Consider the following 25,443-nt stretch of genomic DNA (forward strand, 5'->3'; position numbering starts at 1 on the left):
ATCACGTTCTGCAAAGTGTCTCCTTTCATTGCTTGGAGGCAATGGAGATGCCAACCCATACGATTTTATCGTATCCGTTACGAAGTAAAAACACGAAATTATCAACAAAAACCAAAAAACCGTTTTAGAAAATTTAATGTACATTAAATTATCAAATAGCATAGGTACCATGCACTATACGTGTCAACCACATTTTATTCAAGCTATATGTGGATACTTAATACTGAAATAGATGATTAGTAGCATGAAAATAACAAGTTCTTAGAACATCTATATTTATTTTAACTAAATATTTTATCTTTGGAAAAGTTAATATTTATTTAGCCAAAACATGCTTATTTGGCCAAAACATTTTTTTGCATCAGTCTTTGGCGAATATGCTGGGTTACATTGGGATTGGCATCCCTCCGAATTGTACCTTGTCTCCGTTGACGTCACGTGCTGGATTTGTTTTAGTGCGTTTTAGGATCGGTCCTAAATCTGTAAGGACTTGACTCCAGTTCAAGGTCACTCATTTGAGGCTACCCGCCCAAGGTCCCCGTCCCAGGTCAAAGGTCCGGGTCACGTTACTGACAATTCGGGATTGTTTTTAGAACAGGGGCGGATTGATGCGATTTTGACCAGTTTGACTTTCGATGAACAGCATGTCTCCTTGGGTAGAATCTATGGCCGCCGAACGTACACATGCCAATCTGTGTCAGATGGCGCTATTACAATGATAAATTGTTTACATAATTATACAATATCAATACTCCTGACAACGTTTAATGAGGTTCGGTGGGTAGTCTAGTGGTTGAAGCGTTCACTAGTCACGCATAAGACCTGGGTTCGATTCCCCACATGGGTACAATGCCCATTTCTGGTGTCCCCCGCCGTGACATTGCTGACATTCATATTGTTAAAAGCGGCGAAGAATAGAACTCACTTACATCTATTTAATGAATGTCTGCAACGTTTTTAATGCACGTGATTCGTTATCTTACCTCACACATAAAAGTCGCTGTCTGATTGGCTGAGCGCTCTTCTATTATTTTCAGTGTATCCCGTGTACAAGTGCATTGCAATACACCCCGCTGCCGGTACTTCGTAGTAGTTATTTTTTTTATCATGAATAGCATTAAATGACACATGATGCACGGAAATTACCGATTGTTTGAGATTGATAATCGATAGAAGGTAGATAACTCTAAATCTGTTTCTCTTGAATCTGTGCAAAAATTAGCGATGGTTATACGTAAGCATTTGACTCTGTTTCCAATAAATATATTTCGATAAAAGTTCAAATGTAGTCCCTGTGAAGATTAAGAAGTGGAATTATATGGCGACGACTTTACTGAGACAATGCCTACTGGATGAAACAGCAAGATGCAAGATTCGAATCGTTTGATTCACACAGGTTTGCTAAAGTATACGATCCGATGTCACTGCTTCAAACATTTCAAAATTTACATTGGGGTGTTCAGTAAGATAAATACTTTATTCAGTGGCCCCTGGGGACCATGGGTTGGGGGACCCGCGATGTTTGGACTCAGGTGACATAACCAAACAACGAGGTTACCTCAACCCATGTCTACCACGTGACTTGAACTCAAAAGTTCAGCACACATGCGAGTTATAACTTCCGCAGAAGATCGCCCTACACTTAAGGCGTGTTTTATGTAAAACCGCTTATTAGCCAAAAGAGAAAGGCCATGAAACATTTTCAAAAAAGTTTCATGGTCATTTATTACCCATAAAAAGAGCGATTTTTGACAGTCTGGTCGGAGATTCCAAGACGATGACGCAAATGAGCAACCCGGATGTAGCTGTCCTGTGCGTGGGTGGTGTCTCTTGACGCCTGCTTCTCGGGCGACCTCAGGTGGAACTAGTCTACAGGAAACAATCCCAAAAGGCGAGAGTGAGTTAGTGAGTGAGTTGAGTTTTACGCCGCACTCAGCAATATTCCAGCTATATGGCGGCGGTCTGTAAATAATGGAGTCTGGACCAGACAATCCAGTGATCAACAACATGAGCACCGATCTGCGTAATTGGAAAACGATGACAAGTGTCAACCAAGTCAGCGAGCCTGACCACCCGATCCCGTTAGTTGCCTCTTACGACAAGCATAGTCTATTCTACCCCGGCACCTTCACGGGTCCCAAAGGCGAGATACATTGCTCTAATGAACGTTGAAATGTCGGGCAGCTGCACACTGCGACTCCCCAGCTTCAAGGTGGCCTGTGACGGTGTTCCGATTGGCGGAACTCAGTCGGAGCATGATGATTTCCATGAAAGACAAAATGAAACACAACGTTCGCCTGTATAAACGATCGATACCGCATACGTTTCCGATAACGTACACGTGTATTTTCCATTGCATGTTTGTCTTGGTAACGTTTTGGCAAATATTTCTTCAAACGCTTCTTAGAATAGGAAAAAAGGTTTGAATTTGGCGCTGAAGTTGTTTACAATCACTGAAAGCTGACGTTTTGGAAAGAAATAGCATACTTGTATTGGTTTTGTCGCAGCTACATGTGTTCAAAATTCTCAAAATAACAATGTATTTCTGTTTCTGAAGCGAATATCTAGTCCATATGCAATTTGTAACACGGATGTGCAAAACATGATGAAACATGGCAAACAAATCTCATATTTACCAAATAACGGACTACAGTCAAACCAATTGAAAACAAAATCATACCAAATGGATCGATACCGTTGTTAGTTGTTTCTTCTGCTACCTATTCCAGACAACAGTCTGTCGACACCTATTTCTACAGTTGTGGCTTTGTTAAGGCAACATAGCAAACACAAATACAAGTAAAACCCGAGTTGTTTGTATGAGTGAATGAGCATTACCGTCCCTCATATATAAATGTCGCTGTCTGATTGGCTGAGCTCTCTTCTATTATTTTCAATGCACTCCGTGTACAAGAGAAGTACATTGCAATACACGCCAAGAGCACCTCATTCGGTACTTCGTGGTACTTATCTCGAATAACATCGCATCACACATGATGCACGGAAATTACCGAGTTTTACGAATGGAAATCGATTGAAGGGAGACAACTCTACATCTGTTTTTCTTGTGTCTTCAGTCATAACAAGCAATGGGTATGAAACATTTGCTTTGCTTTCCAACAGTGAGTGAGTGAGTTTAGTTTTACGCTGCACTCAGCAATATTACAGCTACATGGCGGCAATCTGAAAATATTCGTGTCTGGACCAGACAATCCAGTGATCAACAACATGAGCATCGATCTGTGCAATTGGAAACCGATGACATGTGCCAACCAAGTCAGCGAGTCTGACAACCTGATCTCCTTAGTCGCCTCTTACGACAAGCATAGTCGCCTTTTATGGCAAGCACGGGTTGCTGAAGGCCTAGACTTTTACTGTATGACGGTCCTCATACAAGAATAAAAGAAAATTTGAGTTATTCGAGAATACTCAACTGGGCATGACGAAAACGTTTCACCTAACTTTGTTTGGGTCGCTGGCACTAGTTAGCTCAACCCGTGTCTCATTGGATTGAGTTTCACGTGTCTGTCAAAATCATTTTACGGGCACTTACATCGCTCCTCCAGGGAGCTTGAGTTTATTTTCATGTTGCCGAATAAGTAGACTTGTCTCTCTTTCTTTACAATGCCGTGAAAATAACCAACTGTCGATTGCCTTAAATGACAAACTTCATTGTGAACTTGTATGGTCGGTTGGTAGTGACGCAGCGCTCAGAAATACTCCAGATATATGGAGGCGGTCTGTAAATAATTGAGGTTCAGACAATCCCGTGATCTGCCGCTTAAGACAAATCTCAAAAGCCAGGATCTTCACGTCTGAATTTGAATATACTGAAAGTGAAATAAGTCGACCTAATGGTTCTTGTCGGATTAAAAGCACCACATCAGAAACCCGACATTGCGACATTCAGCAAAGCCACGGCATAAACGTACCACAAAGCAGTTGTACCCTCCCAAAAGAGTGATAGTTTCGTTTTACGCCACTTTAAGCAATATTTCAGTAATATCACGGTAGGGCCTCAAGAAGTAAAGGCAAGCTTTCCTTCCGCTGGACTACCGCAATACTATTCTAGGCCAATGTCAATGTATCTATTACAGACTATCCGGGGTCTGTTCTGAATGGCGCTCCAGGTCGAAGTGTCGAAAAACATTCTACCAAAGGCGTATTACCGCATTCTGAGCATGTAATATACCACAGTGTGTGCTGTGCGGGTACTTATACAGTTTTTGTCTTTCAGGTAATTCTGCACCAGTCGGAATACAGTTTGTGTCTTTCAGGTAATTCTGCGCCAGTCGGAGTGTGTCTTTCCGGTAATTCTGCGCCAGTCGGAATCCAGTCGAAATCCAGTCGGAATACTGTTTGTGTCTTTCTGTTAATTCTGAGCCATACGAAATACAGTTTGTGTCTTTCCTGTAATTCTGCGCCAGTCGGAATACTGCATGTGTCTTTCTGGTAATTCTGCGCCAGACGGAATACAGTTCGTGTCTTTCCTGTAATTCTGCGACAGTCGGAATACAGTTTGTGTCTTTCTGGTAATTCTGCGCCAGACGGAATACAGTTCGTGTCTTTCCTGTAATTCTGCGACAGTCGGAATACAGTTTGTGTCTTTCTGGTAATTCTGCGCCAGACGGAATACGGTTTGTGTCTTTCCTGTAATTCTGCGACAGTCGGAATACTGCTTGTGTCTTTCTGGTAATTCTGCACCAGACGAAATACGGTTTGTGTTTTCCAGGCAACTGTGCATCTGACATTATTCAGTTTGTGTTTTACAGATAGTTCTACTCCGGGCTTGTAGCACGTACTGGCTTTCAGGTAGCTAGGTTTCTGTGCTGGACTTAAATGCTTCACGTACTGAACAGACGGTGTTACAGCCCCGATCAGGTCAGATATCCAGTCACTAGTGGATGTTATCACCTCCCGACCTGAGATATCTACATTATCTACCAGGAGGTCGGCCTCCCTTCTGTATCAGTATCACGACTTTGACCCTTCAACCAGACACTCCAACCGATGAACAGAGAGAAGACATCGTGTCAGGTTAGTTAACTCATCAACAACTTTGCTCACAATTATTCAGGCGTATTTTAGATAAAATCTATAATGCTCTGTTATTGTTCATGGAACGTTATATTAACCATAGGGGTATGTTACTGCATGCTTGTGTGCGTAGGGGACATTACCCCTCATCACGTGAGCCTTACGGAACAATATGGCGATGGGCTGGTGTCGACATGTATAATTGTTTTTGTTCTGAAGTTAAAATGGCAGGTTATTATGTAACGAATAAAATATTGAATATCATCTGGTATTCTTTCTGCGTCGATTTTCGTTTTCCTCCGTGATATTGTAGAGATTTTTCATCTGTTCCACTTGTATGATTACACATTGCCATTTAGAAAGGGGTCAGATGTCATATTTTGGGATAACGCTTACTTAGTAAAGCACAAATTTTAGTATTTTTTTTTTTTTTTTTTTTGTACAATCCCATCCTGGATTCAAACCCGCACCATGAGAGTCAGGAAACAAAATCACAAGCACACAAACGCAGTCGCCTAGCCCGCTCAGCCAACGCGACTTCCAGATAGTCCACTTGTAGTGTTACTGTCTAGCAGCGGCAATTGGCCCGTTGTCAGATCGGAATGTCGCATTCAAAAAATAAGAAAAGAGGGGGAAAAAAACTAGCAAAACTTATAAACATTAACCAAAGAGTTTAGCAGAACAGAACAGAACTTTTATTAAGCTCGTGGCATTATAATCGGCATAAGAGATACACATATAATTAGGAGTACATCGGATAACTAGATGGTTTACCTGTAAACTTGTGAAGTTTTCCTTATTGTTTTACAGAATATGCATAACTTTATAAACACTAATTTACAATCAAACAAGGAGCGATATTGTAACGCAGCATTTTTGTCATTTGTCGAGTTGTCATTATGTCGCGATGGTGCGTTTTCGATATCATTTTCGTGTTCAACGAAAAGGCAATGTGATGATCTGTCATTGCGGGGCGTTTTCAACGCTGTCAAAGACGGTAACATGCGTACTGGGAAGTGTATACGTAGCTACGAATGCGTCAAAGTTGGGAACGACTTCTACGTGCCTGTCACACAACATTTTGAGAGATCTGCACTGTGTCGTAGCCCTCACTTAATCTTAAGTGGTTAAAGCGTTTGCTCGTCACGGGTTCGATTCCCCACGTGGGTACTATGTGTGAAGCCCGTTTCTGGTGTCCCCGACGTGATTTGGGTGGAATATTGCTCAGGTCAACAGTTCCACGTATGGTCTACCGCTTTATGTAACCACTACTGGGGCAATAATTCTACTGTCTACTGACTCCTAGTGATCATGTGGTGTATAGTGGCCTCTATATTCTTCTTCAGACCGTCCACCAACAACTGCAACAAGGATGAGGAATCTCATTCTCCTCCCGCTTCTTCTCCATCTCACCATGGCAGCCATGAACTACTCTGTCTGCACCGTTCCTGGGACTGTGACCAACAGTAAGTCTCCAACCACTTTCTAGAAGCCGCAGCCGTAAGTATCAATGCGCAGACCAAATGCTGCAAAAGTAGTTCTCCAAGCACTTGGCATTTGCTGGAACAGTTATACGCTACTCAGTGGCGACTGCGAGTGAGTCTGTACACAGGTGCCATTTGATGCAAGAGTAGCTCCACGGGCACCTGTCATTTGAAACAAAAGTAAGTGTACACGCACTGGTCATTTCTAGGAAACGTAAATCTATGCGCACTCGTCATCTGAAGCAAACGTAAATTTACTAGCACTCGTCATCTGAAACAAACTTAAATTTACTGGCATTCGTCATCTAAAACAAACGTAAATTTACATGCACTCGTCATCGGAAACAAACGTAAATTTACTGGCACTCGTCATCTGAAACAACAATTCCAGTTGCAGCAGTTCTTCACGCTCTGATCTCTGGCAATAGCCGTTTACATACACAATGTCAAATATTTTGGCAGAAGATTGCCATAGACGAATCAGCTGTTGTTGCATGTTTATGCTCAAATCAGTTGCAATGAAAGAAAGATCATATGCACTGGCCAAACGCACGAAACTAAACATTATGGAATAAAATGCTTGTTTCAGGAGTAAGATGGCAAATTTATCCATTTCTATATCAACAGGCTATGCACATACTGGTATGTATCTATTTCCGATGTCAGTTTGTGGATGCACTCTGAGATGAATCTGTTTAGATGTTCCTCGGCCTACTGTCCCGTCCACTTTCGAGGTGCACGTGGAGTGCATCATAATCAACAGGAATATGTCAACTGAAGTGCATGAGTACTATGACGAGGCGTCGAAGGCTGCTGCGGTCCACCAGACGTTACTTGGAGGACATTTCTACGGCTACTTCGACTACTCGACGAACGAGTTCCTTGGCATAGATCCTGACGCAAGTAAGTACTCTTCCACAAGTATGTGAGTGGGTTGGGGAATGAACTGAGTTTTATGAGATTCCTCATCCTTGCTGCAGCTGTTGGTGGACGGAATGTACGACAAAATAGACGCCACGATAAACCACATGGTCGATAACAGTAGTAGATGATCCCAGTATTTGTTACATAAAGTGGCAAGTCATGCGTGGGACTGCTCTGTGCAGATGACCTGAGCAATATTCCACCAAAATCACGGCGGGGGTACAAACTCTGAGTATTTGGTGGAAGTTGAAAGTAAGCTTAACCAAATATCCATGCTATTTCAGGGGAAACTGAAAAGCTCTGCATCTTTTAGCACAGTACCTTTGGTATTTGTTGCAATCTGTAGCCTCTGTCCAGCTTACATATGGGACAGTCTGTGAAGTGCCTGGCGTTTCAGTTTAATTGTGACTGCGTATGGTTTTACGCCGCTTTTAGGAATATTACACAAAAATCACGGCGAGGGATATCAGAAATGAGCTCCACACACTACACCCATGCGGAGAATCGAACCCAGGTGCAGGTCTTCGCCGTGATGAGCGAACGCTTAAACCACTACGCCCCAATCACCCGTTTCACCGAAGATGTCACTGCAACGAGACCCGTGAAGGTCTACCCGGGGTTGAAAAAGCCTTGAGCAACCCATGCTTGCCATAAAAGACGACTATGCTTGTCGTAAGAGGCGACGAACGGGATCGGGTGACCAGGCTCGCTGACTTGGTTGACACATGTCATCGGTTTCCAATTGCGCAGATCGATGCTCATGCTGTTGATCACTGGACTGTCTGTTGCAGACTCGAGTATTTACAGACCGCCGCCATATAGCTGGAACATTGCTGAGTGCGGCGTAAAACTAAACTCTCTCATTATTGCAACGATGTAGTTTTGCGTCATCGCGACTGTATCCTAGCTTCCAAAGAAACGCTTGTCTAAAACAAAACTGAAGCTTTATATTGTAACATTAAATGTTCCAGTGCTAAATTCAATCAATCATTCAGCAACAATATTTAATGGATAACAAGATGAAAAACGACGCAGCTCTTGATCTAAGGTCACATGGATGACTTTGCTTTGTATTTTCCAATATTCGATCACTGATGCAGAATGGATTGGGAGCTTTTAAAACTTTCTGGACAGCAAATATTGTTCATTGCCCGGTGTGACCCCCTCTAGCACTGGTGTACGCCCGAACCTGGCTTTGCATTGAGTAGCTGGGTTTTCTGATGTCTCGAGAAGGGGTCAGACGTCATTCTTGTAGCAGAGCAGGTGCCAAACCGTTCCTCGCCAATGGCTGATTTTGGCGTTTCCGAATACGACGTCCCAGTTATTCCCAAAAGTGCTCAACTGGGGACAGATCTTGAAGAGCTGGAACTTGCTTTCGTCACCGCTAGTTTAGTTTGCTGTCAGTGTTGCACTCAGCAACGGAATGAGTTAAGCTGGGTGAATTAACTAATTGCAAGGTATTCTCAAAACTAAAACGATTGCTCACAATAGATTGCTTGTTCAAGCTGGTCTTGTCAACCATCTGAGCCTAGAACTTCGAAGGTTTTTTAGCGCTAGGATCGTTGTAAGTTAACGCTAATGTATTGCACTTACGACTGTCTTAGCGTTAACAAAGCTTCGAAAATCTAGGCCATGGAATACTAAGAGTTGTTCACTGGTGACGAGGGCGACATGGGTCCTCGATGTCGGTTTATGTTCCCTGAAACCGAAGGATGTTTCTACCCATGGGACAGTGAACAACGTAGTTTTTCACCGAGCACCCGAATGTTAATGTTGAATTGTTTGAAGCACAGGTACAAATATGTTTGTTACCACCGTTGCAGACAGTAAAAACCGGTCTATCTTCCAACGACTTGCATTCGCAAACCATGGTTAATTTCCTTACATCATACGTGATTTAAAGTTATTCGAGATGAATAATTACTACCACGAAGTGCCACGAAGAGTTCGGCATTCCAATAGAAAATGTTACTCGCTTGACATTTGTGTGTGAGGCAAACAAATTCACTGCAAGTGATGATCTAACGTTTCAGAAACGTGTCAGGTGTCAGACCTGAGTACGTCAGGTCAGAGGTTCCTGTTCGGGGTCAACGTCACAGGGAGCGGCGACCGCATCTACTCCCCGTCCGGTGCGCTCCACTTCGGCAGCGGCATCGTGGAGGTGTATCAGGGGAAGGACTCTGTCCGGGGCATCAACGTGGAAAAATGGCACTCGTGTCAGTATTGGCAGGGCATGGACGCTACCATGAATGTCACGTGGTACTTCTCAGGTAGGTGCATTATGGGATGGGCGTGTTCGCTAGGCACAGGAATGACCTGTATGTAGCTTCGTATCTGCCGACTATTTAGACCATTTAATGTTGATCCGTTTCAGTTTGTTACAAACGGAAAAACGATAGAGAAATTCACGATGAAGGAGTAAGCATTAACTCCGAAACGTTGTGTTCTCTCATAAAGAAGTTGATATCCATAAAAATCTTCATTCTTATAAATTCACGATATTAGGATATTCGTTTAGTTTTAATTTTGATTCAGCTTCGAATCGTTAATAGGGATAAAATGATAATATAGACAGGTATTCTCGAATGTATATGTGCGTGTATGTGCGCATGTGTGCGTGTGTGTGTGCATTTGCGTATATGAATGTGTTTTGGAATGGATGGATAGACGAATGGTGGATGGACGGACGGATGGATGGATGGATGGATGGATGGAAGAGTTGGCACAAGATCCAATCGGATATGCCAAAGGGTTGACACAAGGTACTGAGACAAGCCTCTTTGACTGTATATATTCAACATTTGAAACCCGTGCCACCATCTAGATATTTTTAAAACATTGCTTACACCGTCGTAAACGCTATCAATGGAGCAGTAAGGTGGCAAAGAGTTTTAACTTGTCCTTGTAGACCCCAATGAGTGGGACATGGCCCTCAACCTCCCTAGTATCCCAGTCAGGGCGCGAGTCACGGGGACGCGAGGGGCGTCCTCAGACGGGCCCGCACATCCCTTCGACCACATCTACGACCTCATCCACTTCAAAAACTACATCAGCAAGACCGACGCATTTGAAGTAAGTCGTCCGTGAGTTCAGAAGGTGTTCCTGTGTATGTATGCGCATTAAAATTGCATTTTCTTCCGGATCAACTACTGCCTGAAAAGATTAGATTTGGCTGAACGTTACCAACCAATGGGATCCTTCAACTATATTGCATACACGAGATCATGCAGATGTGATGGGGTTTTTTTCATTTAATACGTCCATGTCATGAAAACAAGTTGTAGAGAAAGAGATGTTCCAATAACCACAGACAGTTGATCATATGCAAGTTCTAATCAAACTGAATTCGACTGAATTGACGTCAGTAACGTGCTTTCTACCGTGACGTAACGTAGTGTAACGTAACTTATCGCATCGTAACGTAACGTAGTATAACGTATCGTATCGTAACGTAGTGTAGCGTATCGTATCGTAACGAAACGTAACGTAACGTAGGGTAACGTATCGTATCGTAACGTAACGTAGGGTAACGTATCGTAACGTAACGTAGGGTGACGTAAGACGATGGTCATGCGTAGCATGCACTACGTTACCAAGGCAAACTCAGAAAATTAAAGGACGTCGCCATGGTAATGGAATATCGCTGACTCGGCGAGAACGACAAACAGTTCAAACATTATTATTATGAACATTTGACTTGACAAAATGTATATTTTCATGTTTACCACAGACACCGGGTTTGATCTCATGCCCAGGGCGGAAGCTGACCAAGGCATTTCCACAAATCTCTTCTGCATTTTCCTTCACCGTAGAAATAATCGACTCAGTTCGCGAAGATGTCCGGTTCATGCAGGTCTGTTGAAAATTGACTAGAATTCCATAAAACTAGCCCATTTAACATCTTGAAATAGATCGACGGGCAGCGACTTCAAAACATACACGATTCCTTTCTTGGTGACATTTACCCTGGTGAAATATATGTTTTTATGTACTATATGATCTTACATAGTATGTGAGTAGATGCTGAGCAAGACATGAGGTAATATGTGAGTAGATGTTCTTCTATATGACGGAGGCAGTGTGTGACTGGATGTTATATATGATCTGATGTTTGACTTAATGTTCTATAGGATCTGAAGGAATACGTGACTAGATATGTTGTTTATGACCAGAGATAATATGTGACTAGATGTTCCATATGGCTTGAAGGACTGTGTAACTAGATTTTCTATATGACTTGACGTAATGTTTGAGTAGGTGTTCTATATGACCTGAAGTAACGTGTGACTGGATGACCATAGATAATGTGTGAATAGATGCTCTATGTGATTGTAATTAATGTGTCAGCGATATTCTATATGACCTGAGATAATTCATGAGTAGATGTTCTATATGACCTGAAGTAGTGTGTGACTGATATTCTATATTTCCTAGGGCAGTGTGTGAGTAGATGTTCTAGATGATCTGATGAAAAGGTTTGACTTATGGTTCTGTATGATCTGAAGAAATACGTGACTAGATGTTCCTTAAACCCCTCGCTTTCGTTGTTTATCCAAGAAGTCCTGGTTGTGTAGCTGATGAAGTCATTACACAGCATTCCGTCATATCGACGATGACGATGATGACGATAATGACGACGACGATGACGACGACGACGACGACGACGATGATGATGATGATGATGATGACGATGACGATGACGATGATGACGATGATGACGATGATGACAACGATGATGACGACGACGACGACGACGACGATGATGATGATGATGATGATGATGATGATGATGATGCCTTGTTCCAGGAGTGGTATGACGATCAGATGAAGTTGACGAAGTATGTCTACACCCCCGCTGTTGCTAGCAGCAACGGTCAGTTCGGATATCGGCCTCTCACCGAAATTCATGACTTTAACACCGGTACGTTTAACCACATCCTTGCAGAGTGAGTGAGCATAATTTTGGTCTGAAGTCAAGTCATACAAGTACAAACGTATCTTCAAGACCTATTTTAGGGGGTAGGGTGGGGTTGGGTGTGGGCAGCCTAGTGGTTAAAGCGTTTGCTCATTATGCCAAAGGCCGGGTTCGATTTTCTACATGGTGGCGTATTGAGTTGTGTTCTAATAGGTATGGCGTACACTGTGGCAAATGTTATGCTCGGCATATATTGTAACGTATTTTCTGACAGGCTTATATTGTGACGAATGTTCTGTTAGGCATATATTGGCCTCACATTCTGTTACACATGACACTTTATGTGATCTGTGTTCTGTTAGACGGATCATATACCCTGACAAAGATTATATCAGATGTTGTCTATATTTTGACTACTTCTCTACAAGACATGACAAGTGTTCAACTAGACATTGCTTATTTGTATATTGTTGCTTCTTTTCTGTTAGGCAAGGCATATTTTGTAACATTTGTTCTGTTGGACATAGTATAAATTTTGACTGATTTTCTGCCATATAGGCATGGCGTATATCACCGATAATGAACGCGGAAACTGCAGTTGGCAACTTATCGAACAGAACAACTTTGATGACCTTGACACCGATGCCTTCAACGTGCGCATCAAGACGGCGAAGCAATTCTTCTATATGGATGCCACAAGCGTCACGTATGAGGGCATAGTAAGTTGTTAATGTTGTCGCAGTTGATGTCGATGATGATGATGATGATGATGATGGTGATGATGATGATGATGGTGGTGGTGGTATTTATCGATAGTTTATGCAATGTTATATCTAAAATAATCTAATCTGGACCATATAATCATGTCACTGACATCCTCAGAATCGATCTAAAATATTACAAGTTATCCAGTTAATTCGGTGAGTGAGTGACTTTACTTTAGTAGTTTTACGCCGCACTCTGCCATATTGCAGTGTATATGGCGGCGATCTGTAAATAATATGGACCAGACAACTGTGTGATATCAACGCAATGATCAGCCAGCGTGACCACCCGGTCCCGTTCGTTGCCTGTAACTAGCACTGGTTCCTGAAGGTCAATTTTAACACAAAACACCATAAGAATGAATAGATGATCTTCACGTGGGATGGGTGAGGAGCCGCACCCGCTTGAAAGAAGTCTTTGTCAGTGTTATTTCACGTATATACCAACCTGCAAGTATGTTTGTAGAGACATGTTTCAGTCACAATACAGACAATGCCTTTTTGTTACGTGCCACTATCATGATAATGCGAATTCCGTTGTAGAAACTTTCACGGAACATTAAAACCGACACATATGTTGGAAGGCGATCTGACTTCCCTCCTGCAACACCTCTCAACTCTACATTCGAGTGGCACTTCCTCACGGTACGTTGAGCGAGTTTAGTTTTACGCACTCATCAATGTTCCAGCTATACGGCGGCAGTCTGTATATCCAGTGATCAACAGTATTAGCATCGATCTGCGTATTGTTGATAATGCTGATGGAGGTGGTGGTAATGATGATGTGTGTGATGAGTGAGTGAGTGAGTGAGTGAGTGTGGTTTTACGCCGCTTTTAGCAATATTCCAGCGATATCACGGCGGGGGACACCAGAAAATGGGCCTCACACATTGTACCCATGTGGGGAATCGAACCCGGGTCTTTTGCGAGACGAGCGAACGCTTTAACCACTAGGCTACCCCACCGCCCATGTGTGTGATGATTACTATGCTGCTGTTATTTAACGGTAGGTAGAGCACTATTTTATCAATAGTCTGTGAAATAATCTATATATGGGACATACAATCATGTGACTGACATCCTCAGAATCTTCAACATTGCGATACGTTAACCGATTACTTCAGTGAGTGAGTGACTTTAGTTTTTAAGTCGCACTCAGCAATATGGCTAAGTTTTGCAAATAACATGGACCAGACAATCTGGTCAACATCATGACGATCGACCTATGCAAGTGGGATGCCATGACATGTGTCAACCAAGTCGGCGAGCATGATCACCCGATCCCGGGTCGCCTCCGACGAGAAGCATAGGCTGCTGAAGATCAATGCTAACTCGGATCTTCACGGGTTGTTGTTGGCAGAAGAACGTCGGTTGAATGTGCGCACTAGTCGGAAATTAAAACACCGATGACAGGAGTAAGTGAGTGAGTTTAGTTTTACGCCGCACTCAGAAATATTCCTGCTATGTGGCGGCGGTCTGTAAAGGAATCGTGTCTGGACCGGACAATCCAGTGATAAACAGCATGAGCATCCATCTACGTCATTGGGAATCGATGACTTGTGTCACCGAAGTCAGTGAGCCTGTCCAACCGATCCAATGAACGCTTACGTCAAGCATAGTCGCCCTTTGTGGCAAGCATGGGTTGCTGAAGACGTATTTTACCCCGGACGTTCACTGGTTGATGACAGGAGAGGTGTATCTCTTCATGTATTTATTCACGTGTCTAGCACGGTGTCTATGTTGCAGAGTGACTACCAGACAGTACAGTCGAGGACCAACATGTACAATGGCGGTGTACCGGTTCAGCTTCGACTCTCAATACCTAGCGTAAGTCCAGTCAATCTACGTGATATGTATATAAATACAGGAACAGCTGATCTACCTGTATACCTGTATTGATTGAAGTACAGTAAGTTAAACTATACCAGGTTTTAATGTATGTGTAGATGGACATCCTGTATACACGTCTGGAATGTAGGTGGATCTATCCTTCGCACGTAGATTTCAACACGTATATGGAGGATTAACTGTGTACAAATATGTACAGTTCATGTAACGGACAGTAACACAGATTATGTTTGGTTTAAATACTAGACTCACTTAAAGCTCCCACTTTTTTTCTTGTCTGCATGTATGTATGTATGTATGTATGTATGTATGCATGCATGTATGTATGTATGTATGTATGTATGTATGTATGTATGTATGTATGTATGTATGTATGTATGTATGTATGTATGTATGTATGTATGTATGTATGTATGTATGTACGTACGTACGTACATACGTAGGTGTGTGTGTGTATGTATGTATGTATGTATATACGTACGTATGTATGTATGTGTACTAACACGCGCACACAAATCACACACGTACATTCTATCCACTTATGTATACTAGTATACAGTGAATTTTAGTACAGACAGCCTCAATTTATCAGTTCAGAAATGTATTCATAAGCACACTTACTTATGTTTAAAGGCGAATATTGTCGATCACTAAAGTACAATAGTCAGAAGTAATCATTCGTTCTCAAATGCAATACATATACATGAGGGCGAACATATCGGGGTTCATATTTTTCATACGATGTCCTAAGGCAAAATGCTACTTTGTCATGGTAACGTGACGTCATGAACAATGCCATGACGTCACGGTTCTTCTGTGACTTTGCGTTCTATATGCGGCGACAGTGCCAGCACTTTTGTAAACCTAAAATAACTCATATAATATCCTCCTTCCCACCCCCACCCCCCTTCTCTCCCCCTCTATCTATCTATCCATCTATCGATCGATCTGTATATATATACACACACGCACACACGCACACACGCACACACACACGCACACACGCACACACACATACACATACACGTTTTCATGAGTGTATTATGAGGCGGATATTGTCTGAATATTCATACGTCGAAACAATCTACGTACTGAAATTTAGCACGTATACATATTACATAGCTGAGTACAAGTTTCGAAGCCAACATAGCTTGGAGTGCGTGCATAAGTCTATTTCTGTGTCACTGCAGTACGACATCGGCTTCGACTACAACATCTACAACTTCGCCCAATCCAAGGCCAACCTCTTGACCTGGGACATCAGTGCTTGCTACGCTGACTTGGATAGGAGGAAGTTCGACTTTACTGTTCCAGGTGAACTGTTTCATGTGTGTGCATATGAACAGTGATGTCACCGATGACGTCACTGGCACTGAGATTGTTATCATAGAGTTGAAACATACCTTCAATAACCGATGTTTGTTGTATTATGCTACCAAACCGGTCGATAATCATAACGGCTGACTTGGTTGAGCTACTGTTAAGCTTGACACTTACGTTGTCTATCACAGAATGGACTGTGTGCAGACACACAGCAAGGGCAGCGTTGAACAGCAAACAAAAAATCAAAACTTTGGGTGTTCCACAGAATCATATGATCTCTCCGAATATGATCATTTTGTATCACGAGTGGGCGAGTGTGGGTTTACGTTGCTTTTTACAACATTATTGGAATATTCTGGAATATTCTGGAATATTCTGGAATATTCCAGCAATATCACGGCGGGGGACGGCAGAAATGGGCTTCACACATTGTACCCATGTCGGGAATTGAACCGGGGTCCTCGCCGTGACGAGTTCTCTGTTTAATTTCTAGGGTACAGCATATTGCTAATAGCGGCGTAAACCTAAACTCACTCACTTACTCACTAATGTTGAAAATTGCTAAAAGTGGTGTAAAAGCGGTGTCACTCACAGCCCACAATATCATGCCACTAAAAGCTGACACTTTGTGGTATGAGACCCGTGAAGGTCTACCCGGGGTAGGAGAGGCCTTAAGCAACCCATGCTTGCCATAAAAGGCGACTGTGCTTGTCGTATGAGGCGACTATCGGGATCAGGTGACCAGGCTCGCTGACTTGGTTGAAACGTGTCATCGGTTCTCAATTGCGCAGATCGATGCTCATGCTGTTGATCACTGGATTGTCTGGTGCAAATTATTTACAGACCTCCGCCATATAGGTGGAACATAGCTGAGTGCGGCGTAAAACGAAACTCACCCACTCACTCGTGATATGTGTTCAGCTCGTTTTATCCACTCACTAACTCACTCACTCACTCACTCACTCGCTCACTGGTTGCAGGATCCTATGCTGCTCATATAGATGACAATCGCGAACTATTTCGCTACTCCATCATGCTGTCACTGATGTCTTACCTCGCCATCTCACCTCTGAGAATCGCCCATCTCAAGGTGAGTATCAATAACCACCCATGACATAACTGGTTTATAACTGGTATTCAGCAACCCATGCTTGTCGTGAAAGATGACCAAAGGACCGTGGATAACATATGTCTTTGTGTCTAAGTTGCGTAGATCGATGCTCATGATGTTGATCAGTGGATTTTATGGTCCAGAAACGACTATTTACAGACCCCTGGAATATTACTGAGTGCGACGTTAAACAAACCAACAGTATGAAAAAAAAATCACAGAGGTAGCATTGCTCTCATTTCTCAGGCCATCTTTTGAACTGTTGAAATGACTGTTGTTTACAGGAGATTAGCTAAGTAGCACACGGACACTGCCTCAATGGAGCAAATACACAGTGAAAGCGTATTTGATTGTCCCTGATAACACCAATAAAGAACAAACAAAATAGATGGTTGCTGAAAATAAGTCAAACAGGGATTATATCTTGAGCGGGATGTATTTCATTTCCTATATAAGGTTGGGTTCGGATTAAGGTGTTGAGCGTCTCAACAAGTAATACATTTTAGTAACATCTTTAGAACGTTTGTCATTTGGGGGTCAAATCCAGATTTCAGTACTATCTGGAGGGGCGGTTGGGTAGCCTGGTGGTTAAACTGTCCAATGGTCACGACGAAGACCCGGGTCCGACTCCCCACATGAGTACACCGTTGCATGAGTGAGAATATACACCGACACCTATGTTCCTCATTGTAAAGAACAAGGTGTATATAGGTAATTAACTGAAATACCGTTGTTTTGTCAGCTGGTGTTTCAAGATGATGTACACATTCGGTTTGAGCTGCTGGACGTCGCACCAATGATCGGTGACGTCAAGACTAATATAACGGAGACTCCTCTGAACCTGGCTGCGAGCCTTCTCGTGGACGCCGTCAACAGCAACAAGTTTGTCATCCCCCTTGACTACGACACCCTGGCCGACGTGAGTTGATCGACAATATTTTCATGCCATCTTGGAGATTTCATGAATTTAACCTGCATGACGACAATTGTGTCCATGGGACCTTGTTCACGAATCAGCTTAAGTGAAGCAGTCACGGATACAGGCCATTGTGTTTGTGCAAGAGTTATAGATTAAATGATAAAAATAACCCAAACAAGCAAATAAACACATTTGGAGATGACCCCAGAAATAGAAATGCTTCACAGTACAATAGATCATGGTGTATTGTACTGTGAAGCATTTCGAGTCGGGGGCATATCTCCACTTTTTGTATTTTTCTTTCAGTTATTCTTTAACCCTCGCAAAGACACCAAGACCCGTTCTCGGGTAGTGCCCTTGGATGGGTAACTGTTTTTCTGTGTGCTCAGAGCTTCTAGCTTCAGCCCTGTCCGACAAGGGAGCACAAATCTGGTCTCACCTTAGGCAAGATAATTTTTTTATAAATTGCCACTGCTCACTCAGCAGTGAATGGGTACCCGGTGGGATAAAACGCATGACGTGGGTTATCAGGGGTAATAATGTGTTAGCGGTTTAAACATTCGTGGTGAGCTTCATAAATGTTCTATATATGAATGTTTCTTTTTTCCCTTCTTTTGCGAGTCTGAGGTAGACAGACATCGTGACTTTACATCGAGTGATAAACTATTACTTTCAGATCTCTAATGTTGTTGCTATGCCAAATTCCATCCGTGAGTATACCTATGAAGATGAGCTGGCCCCACCCGTTCAGGACTATACTCCAGGTACGTAAGACATCTTCAGAATCAACCAGGGAAGGTGGGGTAGCCTTGTAGTTAAACTGATCGTTCGTCACGCCGAATACCCGCTTTCTATTTTTAACATGGGTACAATATGTGAAACCCAATTCTGGTGTCACCCGCCGTGGTATTGCGTGAATTTTGCGCAAAAAGTGGCGCAAAGCCGCACTTACTGGGCCAGGTAGTCAAGAGCAGCTCATGAACATCCGGGTTACAACCAGTCTTCAGCTATCCAATGATTGATGTCGACTGAATGAATACAGAAGAAATCACACCGAAATCAACGGAACAGATACAACACGTAACACAAGTATATTTACTCACATTTACTCGATACATTAGGATTACAATGGTGTCTACCGAAGAGATGCATAAGGGTACACATTGATATCTACTGAATAGATACATTAAGAAACACACTGATATGTACTGAACAGACCTATTAAGAAACAGTGAAGTCTAGTCAATAGATGCATTGCGGAATACACTGATGTCCACTGACTAGATACATGAAAACGCACCGGCAGACGCATTAGACTGAGCAGATATAGACAACACACTGGCGTCTGACTGACTGTCACACGGGCATCTGTTGAACAGATGCACAAAAAGGCAATGTCAGCCATTGAATAAATACATTAGGCAATACACTGAAGTCTTCTGAATAGATGCGTAAAGAAACACGGACGCAGGCTGTCTCGAAAAAAAGTGGGGTGTACATCATAAACATGACCTACAGTAAATGATATATCATAGAAAGGACACCATTAATTCTGTTATTTATGTACCATGTAACGTTACATCATTGTCATATATATACTGAAGGAAAAAAATACGGCAAGTGCTCCTTTATTTTTGTCCATGTTTCTTCACAAACGTTGTATCGCATAGCTTGTGAAAAAAATGGAATAAAATAAGGAAGCATCTGTGCTTTCATGTGATCCTTGTTTTTTCTATAGTTTATACATGTGACACCATTATCATTCATGTACGATACATAGGACGCAGAAGTCATTAAATATCATACTCTATTTGTGATGTATACAGCATAAATAGACAACAATTGGCAATCCACATATCCGAAAAAAGACATCAGTGTCTTTCGTGCACATATCATACATTGACGTGTGTATATTACATAAACACATCACTGCCATGTGTATGTTACTACACTGCAGAGGCATCAATATTGAACATGCCATCTTTCAATATTGCGTTGAGAATGACACGATATTGATGTAGATTACAAGCCATGAACATTTCGTTTTGCAGATGTTTAACTATAAATGCGAAATCCTAAATGAGTGAGTTTTCCGCGAGAACGAGTAAGGCGTTGACAAGAATTTCGCGGAAATCTTTTTTTTTTCGCGTATTGATAGTACGTAAGACGTTTCGAAAAGATGACTTTCCTGACTAGGAAAGGTTGAGGCGGAACTTTGCATGATTCATGTAGAGGAAAACATTACTCGAATTAAACAAGGGGATGAAATACAAACTATTATATGTAAATTTTCCTCCGCTGATGAGGAAAGTCTCTAACGGAAATGGAAAGCAGGAGACAAAGTCACGTGACTTTTCAGTTCGAACATTTCAACAAGTGTCATATTATCCACTGATAACAACATTCGCGAAATTATGATTTGATGAAATATCTTTACTTGAAGGATTGATAATGAGGAAAGGCTTCATTATCCTGAATTTAATCATGGAGGTGCTGATAAGACGGATGTATTGTAAAATGCAAACAAAAACATCATAAAATCTAGTTTGTAAGGATAAATTGATATGATAACAATTCTATTATATTTCGGAACTGATAGCATTGTATACCTACTCTTACAGCTGACTAGAGGATAAATGGACGGATAACGAAAAGCTGTGTCTCTATTGGTCAGACAGCAATGCCTAACTATTGGCAACTCTAGCGATTATGTTTTCCCATAAACTTAGTCCTGCAGTTTGGGTGCTAGCCCAATCAGTTCCGAGTTCTAAAAAAAGACCGAGGTTGTTTCAAATTATTAGCACTTAATTTATGCGCACGCAAGCAAGAACATTGGCTCGGATTATGTCTTTATTCATAAATAACAATTTACAATCGTGAAATGTTTCTGCCCAGAAAGGTTTTTTTGTACGGTTCTGATGATTGCAAGAGTTTTCGAAAATGTGATCCTAAAAGCCAGTTGTTCACCTGCAGGAATATTATGGTACAAGCCAAACAGAAGTCTTTCCACAAACAAAACATATTTTGTACGATGCGTGTATGTATTTATATATGTACAATAACGTATCGTTCCTTCTTCAATATTCGGTTCTAATTATCTACGCGTCCGCTTATACACCCATCGTTAGTGTTTAGTATCTGTGAAGATCTTGTTTACAACTTGGGTTCCCTTCACGAAGCAACCTTTACTAAGGTTAACCTTAACACCCATTCTTTAACATTTCACTAAGGCTAGCTTTGTGACTGACGATCACCTTAGTGCTTTGTGCATGTCTTCAGGATTTGGTCAGTTCAGGGCCCACTTGCTCAAAGCGATCTTAGCGCTACTACTATCTTAAGCCTTTGTTGGAGAAAGGGAGTTACACTCATTGTAGCGCTAAGATCGCTTTGTGCAAGTGGGACCCGTGAAGGCCCCGGGGTAGAATAGGCCTTCAGCAACCCATGCTTGCCATAAAGGGCGACTCAGCTTGTCGTAAGAGGCGACTAACGGGATCGGGTGGTCAGGCTCGCTGACTTGGTTGACACATGTCATCGGTTCCCAATTGCGCAGATCGATGCTCATGTTGCTGATCACTGGATTGTCTGGTCCAGACTCGATTATTTACAGACGGCCGCCATATAGCTGGAATATTGCTGAGTGCGGCGTAAACTAAACTCACTCACTCACTCACTCATTGTGCAAGTGGACCCCGGCCATCATGTTGCTCCGGATCCGGGTTGTGACTCAGTTATTTACAGATCGTCGCCATATAAGTGGAGTATAAAACAACAATACATTCACACCTACACAACTCTTTAGAGGTTACTCTAATCTGAGTAAGACCCATAATGGTATCAGCGGCACGACAGATGACTGGCATTAGTTCCAAGTAACATTAACAAATATCTATTAATATCATAATTGTATTGTTATGATAAAATTGAATATGTTTCAGGTATGATTTGATATGACGCACGCGTGAAATTCTGGGTTAGAATTTGTCTCCAGTAGCCCATGCTTGCCGAAGGAGGCGACTAACGGGGTGGTCAGGTTCACGCACGTGGTTGACACATGTCATCGTATCCTATCTGCGTAGATTGATGCTCATGCTGTTCATCACTGGGTGATCTGGTCCATGGGCATGTAAAGACAATCATGCAAACTGCTCTGCTTTTAGAAGAGTCTTAAGACTACGTCCAGAGACCGGTTGTTCGTGCTTGGGTAACCTTCTCGCAAACAATTGGTGTCGTCTCTGCTTTCAAATCATTTACCCCATTTATGTGTCTTGTACGCCAAATGGAATATATTTTCGGCATATTTTTCGAGCCTTTCAATTCTCATACGACATTTTATTTTTATCTCTGACGATAGTATTTTTTTTATCTTTGCCATGCTTGGTGTAAAATGTGGTTAACGGGGTAGTTGGTTATTGATATGGTTGAGATATGTCATCAAATCCCAAATGCCAGACTCAAGTGTTCATAGACGGCCGAAAAGGGGGAATATTACATATACATGACGTGATGTTTCCACATTAAACACGTGCATGACTCGAGGTGCCTGCACTAAACATATGCCGTGGTGTACCCACGCTAACCACGTGCAGGACGTGATCTTCCCACAATAAACACACGCAGGTCGTGGTCGACACAGGCTAAACAGGTGCATGAGGTGATGCACCTACGCTAAAGACATGCATGACGTGATGACTCTCACCAAACACACGTAAAACGTGATGTACTCTCACCGAACACACGTATGACGTGATGTACCCTCACCAAACACACGTAAGACGTGATGTACCCTCACTAAACACACGCATGACGTGATGTTCTCTCACCAAACACACGAATGACGTGATTACCCCAAGCTAAACAGATGCATAACATCATTGGCCACTATACCTGTGTGTTCTACCTGTGCTGGTCGCCCTGTATGTATGTGTTCTATGTATACAGGGGCTATGGGTGGCCTGGCTATTGGAATGCTGATACTTGGAGGGGGTGGAGGCGCGGGGCTGTCCTACTTCTTCTTCAAGTGAGGTAAGACGACCATTACTGATCGTCTGTATTTGATCACGGTTCATATGTTGACTGCAGTACGCATGCCAGGAAACTATATTGACTCAAAAAAGAACTTCACAAAATGTCATTTCTATCAATAATGAATAATTTTTCTCTGATGATATATCTATGTATCCGAAATGGGTTCCCTATCTTTCGACTCCACGTTAACAATACCCACTCAAAGCCATCCATTCGTCCTGCAAATAACGTTAGTGCCAAATTAGGTTTTGCACGTGCAGTCGATCACGTGATCTTCGCATCGAAGTTTTCTTCATTCACTTTTAAACCACAGTTCTAATGACGCTTTAAGTGCCACGATTGTCAAATGTGCAACGTGAACGTGCCGTTGGCATGTTGCAAGCGAGAAGATCAGTTACTGACGTCGCAGGAGCAATGGGATGCAGTCCGTCGTACTTTGTATGACTTGCGAGGTCCTCCACAACAAACTGGCACCACTTCTGATCGCCCAAGGTCGGGTCGTCCACGTGTGACCTCACGAGCAGAAGACCGTCTAATCGTCCCACGTCACCTACGTAACAGATTTCTGCCATCTTCACGAACCAGGGCTGAGATGTTTAGATATCGACTGTCCTCACAGACCATTCGAAATCGGTTGCGGGCTGCCAGTATACATTCTCGACCTCCATATTGTGACTTGACATTCTGTATACCCATGTTTTGGAACGGCGGTGTAGCCTAGTAGAACTGCCAGTGTATCGAGTACATCACACAGATCTCAGCAATGAAATAATAACAATTTAACCATCTTACAGTCCCTTGTTCTTTTATAGTGACCTGAAGTAAGAATGTGAAGTTTCTTTTTTGACTCAGTATATTATCATGTGTTCAAATCCTACATTTGCCCTGACTGTGTGTGTTCCCAGCTTTTCCATCACCACCGTACCACCACCTGATGTAACAGACTAGCGTCTACTCTCATGAATGAAACATGAGAGGTGAGGTAGCCTAGGGGTTAAAGCGTTCGCTCGTCACGCCGAATACCCCGGTTAGATTTTTCTTATGGGTACAATGCGTGAAGCCTATCACAGGTATCCTTCGTAGTGATATTGTTGGAATACTGCCATCACTCTGAATAAGACATATTTTACAGAAAAAACGGTTGATAAAATTTTAATATGAAATATAATAAAGTGACTGTAGCAATCAAGACTTGTTACTTGTTGCTGTCTGGGTCTGTATGAGTGTCTAAGGTTCTGAACCTCACTCACTCACTCACCAAATAACACTCACTCAAGGAGAACTCATTTAAATGAACAATGGTGAATAGCGCTCCTTGTTGCTGCTCATAACGTTCAAATGCTCATAACGTTGATTCAAAAGTAACTTGATTTCATTCTATTTTCAGGATCCATAGAAGTAAAAGCGTTTCATAGACATGTCAGATTCTCTTCGGTTATTTGCGTTTTCGAGCAAAACGTTTTCCACATTCCAAAGACTCTTGCATTTGCATATTCGACCCACACGAAATCAGGTGCCCACGTGACATTGGAAGAGCTGCAGGATGTGCTTGACGAAAACCCCGCGGTCACTAGGTGAATGTCTCCAATCAACCTCTGCACTACTACGTCAAAACATCGCTGCACGGTTAAAAATCCAACTTAATAAATACTCATTATTTTTATGTTTGTGTTTTAAAATAAACATGTTCTCTTAGCTATTGGAGTTCATCTTCTTTCCTTACGGAAATAAGTCGGTGTCGGATGAAGATCATTTAAGATTTCAAATCCACGAAGTCGTTGCTGGATGATAACCTGCAAGGTTTGAAGCACGTCTTTGGCTTTTTTCGAAAAGGAAAACTCAAGGGTCGTTGTAATCAAGTGTTCCAGCTTTAGTAATAGGTCTTGTATGTAGGGCCCGGCAGCTCGCGATACCTTGATACCTCGGTGACACAACGTACACTGGGTCCGGTCTAGTAAAGTCACCAGAAATCTAGTACCGTAAGTAAGCTGGGCCCCGTCTCGCATATAGCAAGTTGGCGTCCGCAAATGGAGTGGAGAACCGCTTATTATCGGGAGTACCGCCTCTCTATTAGAACATTAGTGACAAAAGCA

The 25,443-nt window shown here is 42.4% G+C and overlaps 1 protein-coding gene across 1 annotated transcript; it reads left to right on the forward strand.

The window, feature by feature from the left end:
* The first annotated feature begins 4,925 nt into the window (after positions 1–4,925).
* LOC137260381 (uncharacterized) lies at positions 4,926–25,047 on the forward strand. The gene is made up of 16 exons (XM_067798052.1): positions 4,926–5,037; positions 6,384–6,503; positions 7,221–7,424; positions 9,479–9,715; positions 10,354–10,517; positions 11,176–11,298; positions 12,252–12,366; positions 12,919–13,079; positions 13,668–13,769; positions 14,871–14,951; positions 16,163–16,286; positions 17,276–17,385; positions 18,149–18,325; positions 19,002–19,089; positions 23,264–23,347; positions 24,738–25,047. The coding sequence occupies exons 2-15, from the start codon at positions 6,410–6,412 to the stop codon at positions 23,344–23,346; spliced, it is 1,863 nt and encodes a 620-aa protein (XP_067654153.1). The 5' UTR covers positions 4,926–5,037; positions 6,384–6,409; the 3' UTR covers position 23,347; positions 24,738–25,047.
* The last annotated feature ends 396 nt before the right edge of the window (positions 25,048–25,443 follow it).

Source organism: Haliotis asinina, chromosome 13, assembly GCF_037392515.1.
Source record: "Haliotis asinina isolate JCU_RB_2024 chromosome 13, JCU_Hal_asi_v2, whole genome shotgun sequence".
Lineage (NCBI taxonomy): Eukaryota > Metazoa > Mollusca > Gastropoda > Lepetellida > Haliotidae > Haliotis > Haliotis asinina.

Excerpts from the sequence above, each read along its gene's own strand:
- LOC137260381 (XM_067798052.1), top strand. The coding sequence starts at position 6,410 with ATGAGGAATCTCATTCTCCTCCCGCTTCTTCTCCATCTCACCATGGCA. Across the intron at positions 6,504-7,220 it reads TCCTGGGACTGTGACCAACA|ATGTTCCTCGGCCTACTGTC; the intron begins GTAAGTCTCCAA and ends GAATCTGTTTAG. Across the intron at positions 19,090-23,263 it reads CGTTCAGGACTATACTCCAG|GGGCTATGGGTGGCCTGGCT; the intron begins GTACGTAAGACA and ends CTATGTATACAG.